General features: G+C 35.3%; 1 protein-coding gene across 1 annotated transcript; it reads left to right on the top strand.

The window, feature by feature from the left end:
* The first annotated feature begins 6,803 nt into the window (after window positions 1-6,803).
* On the top strand, window positions 6,804-14,363 carry LOC117104484 (ficolin-3-like). The gene is made up of 5 exons (XM_033245336.1): window positions 6,804-6,828; window positions 7,728-7,798; window positions 11,944-12,072; window positions 12,361-12,622; window positions 13,991-14,363. Exons 1-5 carry the CDS (start codon window positions 6,804-6,806, stop codon window positions 14,215-14,217), a joined length of 714 nt encoding a protein of 237 aa, XP_033101227.1. The 3' UTR covers window positions 14,218-14,363.
* The last annotated feature ends 219 nt before the right edge of the window (window positions 14,364-14,582 follow it).

The raw sequence follows: 14,582 nt of genomic DNA on the forward strand, positions 1-14,582 counted from the left end.
AGCGGCAAGAGTTTTAAAAGAAGAAAATCAGCAGCGGCGTGAAAGTGAAGGGCCTCCTACTACAAGTGTTTTCGGATATAGGGCCAGACCAACATCTACAAATTCGCTTCGCTTCGTTTTTTAAGAATATTTCCAGAAAAAAAAATAATGTGACTTTTTAAATAATATAAAGTTCATGCCAGTGTTATAAAATGTATACGCACGCACGCTGTTTGTAACTTAACAACATGACGTCATGCGCCTAGTGTGGCCAAATTCTATCTGCGGATCTGCAAAGGCGTATACAGCCTTAGTCTGCAAGAGATTGGGAGACCACAGTCGGGGCTGAATGTATCCATTACAAGCCTAACGTTTTTGGTGTAATGTTAATATGGGCTTTTAACATCAGGAAGAATTTAGTTTTATGTTTTAGCCACAGAGTATTTAGGCCCACTTGCAAGTACAGCGCAGGCCTCACAGCCCTTTAATCCGGCCCTGTGTCATGAAAGTGTTACGTAAGGACGAAAGCTAGATATTAAATTTAAAACAAGTTATTCTTGCTGTCATTTATTTTATATTGTTTATAGCAGACTAACGCGGCTACACTTTTTAATCATCATGATGCCTATTATTTACGTATAACTGTCCCTATACAGTACTTTGAATGACAGATACGACAGTACTGATAGTATATCTGCTTCAATGAATAATTAAAAAATGATACTTTGGTAGTAGTGTCACCACATGGTGGTTTTAAATTGTTTCAGAAAATGACTTTCCCCTACCGTTAGTGATGGTGTGCGAGATGCCACCACCGGGGTTAGTGTCTTGACCCCGCAGTAAATCCGCAGCTTGATTTAGAAGCCTTCCGGCCTCCTTCAGTGAATTGTTATCCATCGGTGTTTTGGGAGAAAATGGCTTAAAATAATTAGCTTTTGTTATCTTGAGAGGCAAGTACTACAGAGGGGGCTATGCTTAGGAAGAAAATTACATTCAGCCTTAAGATGCGATATTTTTCTGATCTACAGTATCTTGAAATGGACGATACCGTTGTCCTTTTCTGAGAATGCTATGCGCATTCATTTCTGCGACTACGTTGTTCGTTTCTGTGAGTGTCTTTTGTTGTCTGTTTTCTGTGAAAGTCTAACGTTGTCCTTTACAGCGTGTACGTTGTAGGTTTCTGCGAGTAGGTTGCTCATTTCTGCGAGTAGGTTGTTCGTTTCTGCGAGAAGGTTGTTCGTTTGTAACTGTATTTTTGGCGGCGATTGCCTTCCATAAGCAAGCACTTCGCAATGACGTGACGCTCGAGTATTCTATTACCTCTACCACCTCTACTGTACTGTAATGTTCTTTATTTACCTACGACTTCTTACCGATTTATGGGATGTAGGCTACGTCTGTAACTAACTGTGAGCTTCTTGTATGTTTGTTATCAAATGTACTACAACAACAACAACAGCTAGTACCCCCTTCTATAGTAGTACCAGTGGTAAATAGGTACGTACATCTATCAAAGGCTAGAGCAAAAGAGGCTATAGATAATTGGCCTAGCCTAGTGGAACGGCCTAGAGGTGTAACCTTGCACCCTGTGCGTTACTATTTTCGGTTCTGGTAGAGGTAGAAATTAATCAAACGCGTAGACAACGTAGAATTAACATAAATGGTACATGCTTTATTCTTGCACGGTGTACATTCACTGTGTCATGCGCTACGCCTACGGTTTAAACTGTAATGCAATACAAATAAATGATCATAATAATATGAATAATAAAAGAAATAATACTATCAATAATGATAGATAATGTTAATACAGTATTAACAACAATAGAATAAAACGATAATAACTATAATACAGTAGCAATATACTGTAATACTAATAAAGGAACATAGCAAAGATTATCTAAGCAACACTATAAACAATACCTATGAATGAGAGCAAATGGCCTTGGCAACCTTCAATTTTAGATGTTTAGTCTAATTATCAAATGCCTATACTGAGTAGGTACAGTTAGGCCGATATTAATTAGCTGTAATCTCAAATACTTCCTAAAGTTTACTTTCAAATAGTAAATATTCTATGGCCTATAAACATTTAACATAACAAATTAACGATAAAAATGTAAGTTCACGTAGTTAGTTGAACTCACTACAGAAAACCTTAATGGTTACTGTTCCGTATGTATTTAATATGTTACCATATTCTACTATACTTAAATCAATTATCATAGTCATTTTTACGTGAACACAGCTCAAAAGTACATTACCGCCTACCGGCATTAGAGCAAGATACCAGTTTGACCTGAGTAATGTAACAATTTAGAACACCCTGCCGTATCAACAATCGTACGGACAATGTATAATCCAAACATTTTCACATGACAATGATCATATCAATTTAAATAGAATACCAATACATGCTATACAACATATAATAAAATAGAAAATATAAACATATAAAAATAAAGGTAATTCATATATCTAAGGGGTGATTATTATATATAATTATTACAGTGACATAATATACTGCAATTATTATACAGTATCAGGTCCCTGATTATATCATACTGGTCAACAGCATTTATAAACTGCTAATAATGATGATTATGTACTAAATGAGAGTACTGTATCCTCAATGAGAGTACTAATGTAATCTTATTAATTAACTATAATCCTAGAACATAATTCAATATAAACTTACATCAGTTTCTTCTCCAGAACCTGTTGCATTGAATCCATGAACTGAACTGATATACTGTTTTGGTGACTATTCCAAAACAAGATAAGAAAGTCTGTTGCTAAGTGAGAATGGCAAACCTTGAATGCATAGTTGGAAGATAGCTAAGTTCACTGTCTGTAATCTAGAATTACAATCACCACAAACTTGTGGTCTGCATAGATTATCTGTGGTCTATGCTTTAACACAAACCTATTCTACAAACAGGGGAAGTAAATACATATAGCAAAATCTGACTTAACAAGAGGTCCTACCTGCTAGCTAGCATATGTATTAAAATGTTGATAACAAAATTATTTCATCTGGTACCAATCTAAGTTCTTCATTCCTTAGATGTTAGATGTGCTTGAAAAGAGAGCCACATTTCACACTGAAGTGTGTACGACATCAGTAATATTATGTCAATTCCAAAAATGTTTAAGGTTAAACTTATATCGGTTGATGAGGAATTTATTGATTAGGCCTATAAATAGGAAATTGCATCAATTTATTTTGCAAAAACAAGGTTTCCAGCTTCAGAAGGGGGCACATCCCCTGTCCGCACAAGGGCACACATTGGCGCTAACACCAGGCGCGTAACAGGGGTCTTGAATCAGAGTGGGTATTTATTTTGCCAAGTAATTTACCATACTCACCCCACCCCACTCCCAATATAGAAAACAATAAGACATAGGGCTTATCTTATTTATAATATAGGCCACACACGTGTGTTTGAAACTAAATATAAGCATTTTCATCATGGTTTTATTTATTACAAACATATTCTTTCACCATCAATACACATTGAGGCCCTTCTTTTAGGTTAAAACGATCTATCTTAAATTTGTCTTTCTTGAGTTTGGGACTATTATGTGTTTAAATAACTTAAAAGGATAAACATTAAAAAGCCCTAAAAAATGCGCGCGAAGCGCGCAAAATATTTTTGTGTTTTTAATTCTAATTTCGTTGGAATTGATGAAAACTCGCTAAAATGTGCAATTTTTAGAAGAAATTGGCCTACCGTAACAAGAAATGCGTGCAAAGAATTTGAGAATTTTAGACACTTTCAGAGGATGCATTTGTCAAGGGGTGAGGAAAGATTTTCCGAAGATGGATATTTTCCCCTTGTCTCCCGGTGTTTTTAATTCTAATTTCGTTGGAATTGATCAAAACTCCCTAAAATGTGCAATTTTTAGAGGAAATTGGCCCATGTCAACAAGAAATGCGCGCGAAGCGCACGAAATTTGAGGTTTTTAGGCAATTTCTGGGGATGAAAAGAGCATTTATAAAGGGGTGGGAAAGATTTTTCAAAGATGGATATTTTCCCCTTGTCCCCCAGTGGTTACGCCATCGGGCAGCATAGATCAAAGGAGTTATGACAGTTTTTGAAGTGGAGAAGGGGTTGCAGAGTGTTGTGAGTCTGGTCATTATGATATCTTCCTTTTTATTCTTGTCTTTACTTTTCTCTTCTCTTTTTATTTTCCTTTCCTTTTCTTTTCCTCTTCTTTCTCTTTCCCTCCCTCTCCCCTCTTTCTTTTCTCTTATTACCCAGCCCGGTACGGCGGCTTGGTGAGCCCGGTAAAAACCACCGGGGGGGGGGGGGGAAAAGTTCGATAGGCCTGCCATAAGTCGGACCAGGAGAGACCTAGCGCGTCGATCAAGTGACCCGCAGTGTGCTGAATAAGACCTTGGCCTGCACTGAATAATACATAACTTTTATACAATATTGTAAAGTTAATATGCTTAATTGAATTAAATATTATTAACATTCTGTTACCCTTTCTTTTTCTGGAATAGGGTCTATAGCCGGCAATACTTATTTAAATTGTTACTTACAGTATTAGCCTTTTCCAATCCACTGCTGGATGTAGGCCTCCTCATCATTCCTTCATTTTTTGTCTTCTGTGCAGTCTGCATCCAACTGACCCCACCATTATAGTGTAGATCGATCTCCATCTATTACCGGGTCTGCCTCTTGGTCTTCAGAAGCTGTGTGGTGTTCAGACGGTTGCTTTAGTGTCCATCGGTTGTCTTGTTCTTATCTTCCCATGTGACAACAATCATTTTTCTTTCCATTCGCCTTACTGTGACGCACAGTAATTTCTCGACTTTCTTAGAGAGAGAGAGAGACACCATGTTTCACAACCATATGTAAATACTGGGATAATACATTTGTTGAATTGTCTTCTTAGACACATTGGTAGCTCTTGGTCTTTTAGGATGTACTTTAGTTTGTCGAACTTAGCCCATGCAGGCTAGGTGTGTTCATTACTTTACATCTTCGATTGTTCCCTTCTCAAGCAGATCATTTTTCCGAGGTAAAGGTAATCGTCAACTATCTCACAATAGAAAGCAATAAATCTTAATTTCTGCAGTCATGTTGTGAACGTTTTTAATTTTATATTATACAAATTGTCTCTTACAGTAATAATTTGTTCATCATGGGATTAAAATTGGAAAATTTGTAGACAAGTACAGAAAAGGCCATAATTTAATTGTTTAAACTGTGATTACGGCCTTCCCTACCTCTATAAGACTAACTAAATTAGGCCTATGTATTATTTCAGTCTGTAGGCCCCATAAATTGATAATATTCCAGGGATTCTATTTTGAAAAAAAGTCTACATGAAAACATCAAACATGCAAAACAAACTCCAAAATTCAGCTAAGTACTAGGACGTCTATATTAGTAGTTTCCTTATGTGTATTTTCATTTTGTCTTTGCGTTTAATTATACAAATCTGAGCGCAGTACACAAGAGTTTAGGAGTTCACACGTACAGGATTTCCGTATTCATGTTTACATGCCATTGAAACGGAATACAGTACTGTAGGATTGCTCTTTGATTAGGATGATATTAAACCAGTGCAAAAACGTTACTTCTTTGGCAGGGGTGGCTGTGTCTCGTTACAGAAAATGCTATGATAGCAAAGTAAATCTTTGTCTCGTTTCAGAAAATGCTATGATATAGCAAAGTAAATCCTTAAACGTTTTGCTGTAATGCTTTAATTCAGCCATTTTCTAAAGCTATCTCTCAGATTTTGTCCGATTTTTTGTATGTTTTCCTTCACAAAATAAACTTCAAATACATGCTAAAAAACCTTTTGTTGCAATTTTGTCCACTTTCGGTGGTCTGAAACCGTAGATTGCCCTGACTAATAATAATAATAATAATAATAATAATAATAATAATAATAATAATAATAATAATAATAATAATAATAATAATAATAATAATAATAATAATAATAATAATAATAATTATTATTATTATTATTATAATAATAATAATGACATTGCAGCGTTCGTAAAATGTTTATCACTGGTGCTGGGAACAGTCACAAAAGTGGGGGCCAGGCCCCCCAGTAGAAAAGTGGGTGGGCCAATGCCCCCCCCCCGTTTCCGATGATCAATTAAAGGGAGGGGAAGCTAACTCGCAAAATAACGTGATTTTATGTGCTTTATAGCAACTTGCCCATGCTATTTTTGGGGCCCCCGGGTGGGGGGACGCGAGTATTTTTTGGAGGGCGTGTTCCCCTCCATCCCCCGCTCCCCTAGAGAAACGCGACTGTCCTGTAGCTCCGACGATGTGAGCATTTTTAAGATGTTCTAAAACAAATTTCAGGGAGTGTTTGTTGACAGGATAGGCCTACATAAACAAAAAATATTTTTAATAAAGCCACGTGCAATTTGAGTTTTAATGTACATTACGTTTAATTTGAGCACCCGAACTATGTAAACAAACATTTCATTACTTAAACAAACAAAAAAATTAATAGGCATAGGCCTACTGATCAATTTTTGTTAATGCATCAGTGAATTAAGTATTCACGTAAATACTGCCAATGACTCAAGTTACTGCATGACCGTTTTTATGTGTTTAATAAAACCAATTTCTTCTAATTTTAAAATACAGTTTTCCCTGAATTCGTGATAATTCGTTACAAATTTATGATCACGCCAGTGTTTTGGAAAATGCGTGTTTCGCACAAAATCATTTTGAAATGCGGGACCGTCCCGCACGATGAGAGACGGTTGGTAACTATGGCATTTACTAACTATTAGGCAATACTAACAATACATCTGTTGTGTGTGTAGCCTACTTACATCAATGAGCAAGAAAGCACTGCGGGAAGGTAATACGCTTTTTATAAGGAGAAAAAGGTGACGTAATCTTAGAAACGTGTGCATATGTTAACCAAATTCTGAGTGTGACGTCACCAAAAAACGAAAACAAATTATTTGATAAGAAAATACAAATAACGTCAGATACACTCCATTACACAATAGGTACGGCTGGAAACAAATAATAGCATAAGATTTATATTCGTATAATATAGCTTATTATTATTTAATTATCTTTATTTATAACCTTCCCGACAAGCTTTTTTGCAACAACAGAATGTACGGTAATGATACATGACTCTACTCTAGTTTCATATTCTGACGAAGAAAGTAGTATTTTGCGAATTGGCCGGCAAACGTAGGCTAGGCCTAGTGCTCGAGTTCCTTCTAATATCGTTTTTGTTTTCTCTCGGAACTATTTACCTGTAGGCTATATCCATTCAACTTTCCTATTTATGTTTCGGTTTCTTTATAGCTTGAATGGCTTCACTAGCCTTACTTAGAACTTGGGATGTTTTTTTTTTCTGTAAAAAAAAAAATAAATAAAAATACTTGTCTTGGTGGTCGGATGGTAACACTCATCCATTTTTGTTGTTAATATCTGCTACCTCATACCTAGATTATATCATGTGAACCATGATGGCTTTAGTTGGGCAAACACTATTGCATCTATTTTGTTCAATATTTGTTAGCATGTGCGTTTATACCAACGTCTCAGCTGATTGCAGTGCATCCACTAAATATACAATACAAAACGATCTTCAATGATCTTAAATGGAATAGTAACACTGAAGCTATTGTCACTAAAGCTAATAAATATTTAATTCTATTATGGGAATTAAAAAGATCAGGCCTTTCAGCTGATGAACTAGTCTCGGTTTATTAAAGCTATATTCGACCGATACTTGAGTATGGAGCACCTCTTGGCACCCCGGGCTAACCAGGGTACAAACTGAAAATATCGAAAGAGTTCAAAAACGAGTGTGTAAATGTATATTGGGAATTTCTTGAATTGACTCGTATGAATCCTCCTTGGTTGTACTCGGACTTGAGAGGCTCTCAAGCCGTAGAGACTAGCTTTGTTTAAAGTTCGCTATAAGGGCCGCTAAGTGCAATAGGTTTAAATCATGGTTTCCCTTTACTTCAATAGAACACATTCCCCGGTATTCTTAAAACGAATTTTAATCGAACTTTGAGCTGAAACTTCAAAATTACTGAAGTTAACCTTCGTAAAATTAGTCAGTGGCGGATCCAGGGGGGGGGGGGGTTCAAGGAGTTCGGACGAACCCCCCTCTGTGAAGAAACGTAACAAAATACAACTGGGTCCTGGCTTACAACAGGCATGCTAACCTACCTAGGCATAGGTTGGAAGATCAGACAAACTAGGCTTAGCCCAACTAGTTTTCAATTAAATAAATTATACACACTGTTTTTGGTTCGCCGTCATAATAATTGTTGTACGAAAGTCCGTTCTTCAGGCCTATCGGTTCATCGATCCATTGAAGAAAGACTACATATCTAACTACTCATTGTTGTTGTAATATAATAATATATTGCCTCTCTTTGATTTTTTCCTCTATGATAGGCATAAAGAATGAAATAATATTACCTGAACTTTTTTCAAGGGGGAAAAACCTTTAATTTTGAAGAACTTAAAGGTCATTAAAAGACTCCTCAGAAGTCGGGAAAGCTCATTTCCGGCCACCTATAGAGGAATCAAAATTTTCCTGGACCCCCCTTTCATTTTGGGGTTTTTTTTGGAAATATTTTGAACCCCCCTTTTTTAAATCCTGGATCCGCCCCTGTTAGGGGTAATCCATAATTTTCAACATTTTCAAAAGAGTACAAATCATACTTTTTTTCTGTGACCCCCTCCCTCCCCCTGAAAGAGATGCAAAAAAATGTTGATTTGTATTATTTTGAGATCAAAATTTTATCTTTTTCGTAAAAAAGTACTTATGCCTACACTTTCAACACCACCCCCACCCCCCACCTCCGCAAAGCGTATGTTTTGTACGTACTCTTTTGGAAATGTTGATAATTATGGATGGCCCCTGTAATAATAAAAACTACAAGTGCCGCACCACACGGTACAGAAATAGTCCGATCCCCTATATGGTCAATTGATTAAACTTCCCTTATGCCTCGTGTGATGACAAATGAGCTCTGACCGCTCGTAGCAGTTTATGACGCAGTAACAGACCATAATAATGCCTTCTTGTGTGATGTTTCCTTCTTTAAGTATGGATTTCTGATTTAAAATAGTACTAAAATTACGTCTTTATTGATGTGCCTTTAATAATTTAATGATTAATGTCTGTCTTTAGGCAATTGAATTGGATTTTTGTGCAATAGATCAAGGTTTGAATGAAATTATTTATTATTTAATATTTTTATATTCTTAATGACTAATGTATTTGCTGTCAATTTTTTTCTTTTTAGTGAAGTGTCTGTGATTGTTACCTGTTTTAAAATTTATTTATGAAGTTTTATCTTTTATAATTATTTATTAGCTTGTCTTGTCTTGGGTGTCTTTTAATAACAACTTTGTTTTGCAACTAAGCTCTGTGCTGCTAGTAAACAATTTTATGTATATATATTTTTGAATTTGAATGAATAAATACCTGAATATATAAACATGTTTTTATTTTGCTTTTTGGTGGTTATGCCTGGGCCATATTATTTTGACAGTGTTGTATTTTTACTCTGCCCGAATCGGATGAAGTGTTGATTTTATGTTGGTAATTAATAATATACAAATATTGACTGCTCATGATAGGAATGGTGAAATGCCCCTAGGATCCTATATCATACTTACCGGATCCACATCTTCGCTCTTTCTTCATAAATCCTGTCACAAATGACGACATTATGCTCATAGAGTGCCACAGTCGTGTCGTCACGACGCCAGGTGGCACTCTCTGTTGTCAACAGACGTTGGTTACAGTTCATTACGCCTGAATGACTTCATAGGTTTTCTGGAATAAGCATTTTAAAATCTAATATTTTACCATAATGTAATAAAAACACAAAAGCTCGCATTATATTAGTTATCGAACACACATTTAATCATCAATTAAAATTTACAAAGAAAAAGTAAGATACAACATCTTAATAATTACGGTACGTTAAGAATTGAGATCAATGGTTTGTCAGTGGAGAAAATGGCGCCCGGTTGAACGTTTTTTGCAACGATAGCAACGGAGTAGTATCAGGACGTAACACTGTAGTACTCTATTATCACCAAAAGTACTGGTGATGACCTGGTCACGGCACTTATAATTAAAAAAATGTTACCATGTCTATTAGACCAACTAACATTCTCTATTAATTGTTCATTTTCGTAGGGTGTATTTCCAAATCTTCTAAGATTACCTGAAGCACCCCCTGTCTACAGAAAGGGAGACAAAGACCAAATTTCTAATTATAGGCCTAGATATTTCTCTCCTAAGCGTTTTCTCAAAGATCATCGGGAAACTTATGCACCAACAACTTTATAATTACCTGAAGAGATATAATATTCTCTATACCCATCAATACGGCTTTCGCCATAATCATTTCACATCCCATGCTACTCTTGAATTTAGTTAATAACATTACGAATGACTTCGATAATAAACAGTTTTTGCTCTCCATCTTTTTAGATTTATCTAAAGGCTTTTGCTGTTATTAACCAGAATACTATTATTTGTAAATTATTTAATTATGATATTAGGGGAGTTGCATTAAATTGGTTTAAAATCTATTAGGAAAAGCACAAGCAGTATGTTGCCATAGGTTACTGCAAACCATCAGTGAGAGATGTGACCTGCGGAAGACCACAAGAGTCTGTATTAGGGCCCATTTTATTTTTAATTTTCGTTAATTATGACCTTCCTCAAACAAGTGATACTCTAACGGTAATATCCTTTGCTGATGATATTTTTTTTATACCCACTTAGATCTAAATGTTAATACTGTTAACACAGAACTACACATTTTCACTGAATGGTTAGCCTCAAATAAAAATTTCACACCAACATAAAAAATAAATCTTTCTAATTTGAAATCTTTCAAATTTGAAATTAAAAAAATGAAATAAATAGTAGATTGAGCGAAAAAAACTATACTCTGCTTCTTGGTGTATATATAAGAACACTTACGTTGGATCAAACAACAAAATTATGTTTCTAAAAGAAATCCTAAAGTGATTAGTGTAGTTAGTAGATTGCGATCTTCCCCTAATATACTCTACCAATATTAACAATACGCTCATTCAACCCCATCTTCTCTATTGCAACCTAATTTGGGCAGCTGACTACCCCACAAATTTAGAAAAGCTTTAACAAATTAATTAAACGTGCCGTTCGAATTATTACTTTTTCAGACTATCTTGCTCCCTTTAAACCTCTTTGTAAAAAAACTAAATATACTTAAAATTAATTAGAAAGTCGCCAAATCAAATTAGTACAATTGATTAACAACAAACAGCTAACTGCATAGGCTGAAAAGATATATTCGTTTAGTTGTTGTTTTTTTTTTAAATTTGTTTATTTATTTTTATTTTTCTCTTAATATTTTTTAGAAATTGTGCATGTTTATTTTGTAAGTTTCACCATCATGATATTTGTGAGTTCAACGTTTTCAGCCGTCTGGCTGTTTATTGTACATTTTATACCGTAATATATAATTTTTTTAAATAGTATATTGCTGGATGAGTGCTTTAAATTGTTAGTTTTAGGGGACACCTTTTTGGTGTCGTTCTACACATTTATATCAATGTCTATCTGTTCCTTAGGAAAAGTCTGTAGCAGATTTAGAACTGCGACTCTAGCAAAACCAGATAATTGGCAAAATGGTGACTGTGTGCCTAGTAGAACTATCCATGCTACCAAAGCAAGAGGTTCGATCCAATGTTCATCGATGTGTCTACGGCGTTTTCCGGAGTGTAACTCTATCAGATACGACAAGGTGTCAAAATCCTGTGAATTATTGGCGTGCATGATGCTACCTAAACGAGAAAACAAGAATTGTATGACATATGGAATAAATCTGTCCGTAAGTGAAATATCGAACAAAATGCAATGGTTGTCTTGTTTGATCAATCTAACTATATCAATATAATTAATTTTTAATCAAATTTTTAGCGTGATTGCAGTGAAATATTGAAGACTTCTCCGAGTTCTCAAAGTGGAGTATATGCAATTACCAGTAACGACGGAACCAGGACATGGCCTGTTTACTGCGACATGGTCACCGACGGTGGAGGATGGATAGTAAGTGTATCTTGTTTCTTCGCTTTGTCAAGATAAGTATTACGATTTTACCAAAAGTAATCTCAACATTATAGTTACATTTACATACATTACAAATGTATTGTCTGCATTCGCTAAAATAACATATATCCATATCGTAGTATCTACATGAAATTGAATAGCATTTAATACTGTAGACAAAATTTGCACAGAAACCCCAACAACCCCAATCTTTATATGACTCTCAAATCATATGGCAATTTTTCCGATAATGTTGTTTATAGCTAAAACAGCTAGATGTAAATTTAGGTTTTTCAGAAACGTCAGTCTAGTTGGACCGATTTTAATAATTCGTGGTTAGATTACAAGAATGGTTTCGGCACTATGTGTGATTTCTGGCTAGGGAACGAACTAATCCATCAGATAACGGCATCTGGAGAGTACAGCCTTCGACTGGATATGACTACGACAAATGGTGACGTTTACTTTGCAACATACTCATCGTTCACCGTCAATGGAGAGAGTGACAAGTACAGATTGGAACTTGGAGCTCTAATAGACGACAATGCTGGTAAGCATTATTTTACTATCAGTCCCATTTAGTTTACTTGTATACTCCGCCATAAGTTTTCCTGCACCAAGGGCAATACGAACAGGTCCTCAACTCAGTAGCTTAAAATTTAATGTGAGGCACAGATTTTAAATGTGGGCTAGTCAGACCATTGCTTTTCCTTTGCAGATTATTTTTTTTTTTATGGATAATGAGCTAAGGCAATTCCAAGAACCATCACATAGCTCCCATTTCAAGGGCGCAGCCAAGGTAAAATTTTTAGAGTAGTCGCATTTCATATAAATGTTTGAAGAATAGTAGAAGTTTGTAATCCATCTTGCTATGGTAGCCGACTAAACTGAAACAATATTGTAGCTAATTGCCGTACTTTTTTGGAAATATATTATATAATTTATCAGCAGTTAAGACGAAACCTGTTAAGTTCGCATTGTCTTGAAAGGTGAGTTTTTGAACGCAGCCTGTGCATATAAAATTATCTCTCTTTTTATTTGTGATACTGTAAAATTTGATAAAAGATCATAGCAGAACTAGATGATGATCACAGCAAAAAAAAAAAAAAAGAATTATATAGGCCTATTGTTTGTTGTAATAATAATACAAAAAACGTTTCTGTGTAGCAACCCTTGATTTATAAATCAATAAATTTACACAATTTGCTCATAATAACTCAATTAGTTTATATTCAACAAGGACCCAGGTATGAGAGAGTAGCTAGCACTGGTTTAGCGGGGCAGCTCAGACACCAAGTGAAGAGTGAAGAAGGAAATAAATGCTACTAAGTTTACCTCGAGCGCTTTGAGACTTCATGTAAACCGCCCCCTGTACATTTGAATACAGTACCGTACAGTACTTATTTATGTTCACTGATGGAATACGACGAACCGTACCTGCATTAACAAGTGACAACATTCCATCCCACACCCAAATCGGGGTACCAGGTGGAAAGGGGAAAAATGGAAGATATTTCTGGTTCATAGTCCTATCACAGAAAACCCAAATGTAAATAATGCTTTTGGAAAAGTGTTTTCCAAACAGCTATAAATTACTACATACTTTGATACGTGATTGTTTGAACCTTTATTCCTAAAATCAGGTATTAAAATAGATTTATTTAAAGTGAAGCACACGCCTGGCTGTAGTAAACTCGATTGATGGATTTCTCATAAGAAAACGAAAAAATCCGTAAAACATTTAGAAGAAAATTAAGAACATGCCAGAAGCTGAAAATTAATATTTGAAACAAGATAAAATTTTATAATCTGAATGCAGGCTAAATATTTATGTAGGCTATATAACAATACCAATATGATTGAGAACATTAATTAAGGTTAACTTATTCAATTCTATTCAATCGTTTTATTACCTCAGGGGATGTACTTTCAGTTGCACGTGGTAGAGATTTCACAACCTACGATAGAGACAATGATGATCATAATACTAAGAATTGCGCTATGGATTCTTGTGGTTGGTGGTATAAATCGTGCTTTAAATGCTTGCTAAATGGCTTGTTAGTAAAATTCAAGTGCGCAATTAATGATGCGTCTCCCAAGCTGCCGTTGAGTTATTCGGAGATGAAGATGAAGAGGAGGCTGTAAGTCGTTTTCTCTTTTGAGGAAACTTGTAATAAAAACAAATTGTAGAATTTTCAAGTGAGTTTAACAATTAGTGTTTAAGATGAAGTACGCATGGAAATTATGTTGAATGATATAGCTCTATTATATTTATTATTTGTAATGTTAATGTGGTGAAGACTATTATATCTGTCTCTTATACACATCTAGATGTGTATAAGAGACAGGTGCTCTGCCATTTTGGCAGGTCTTATGGCATCACTTTAGAGCCGCCTATTCTCAGCTCTTCTCTTAATTTGAAAATAACTGTCACTCTGTTTCATTTGATCAGTGATGAAGAAAAACGCGCTCTTCCTTACTCTCTGTGCTTTTCCCAGAAGCGTTTTTAG

This window comes from Anneissia japonica, unplaced genomic scaffold, assembly GCF_011630105.1.
Source record: "Anneissia japonica isolate Jap-2015-1 unplaced genomic scaffold, ASM1163010v1 scaffold287870_len75133_cov130, whole genome shotgun sequence".
Classification (NCBI taxonomy): Eukaryota; Metazoa; Echinodermata; class Crinoidea; order Comatulida; family Comatulidae; genus Anneissia; species Anneissia japonica.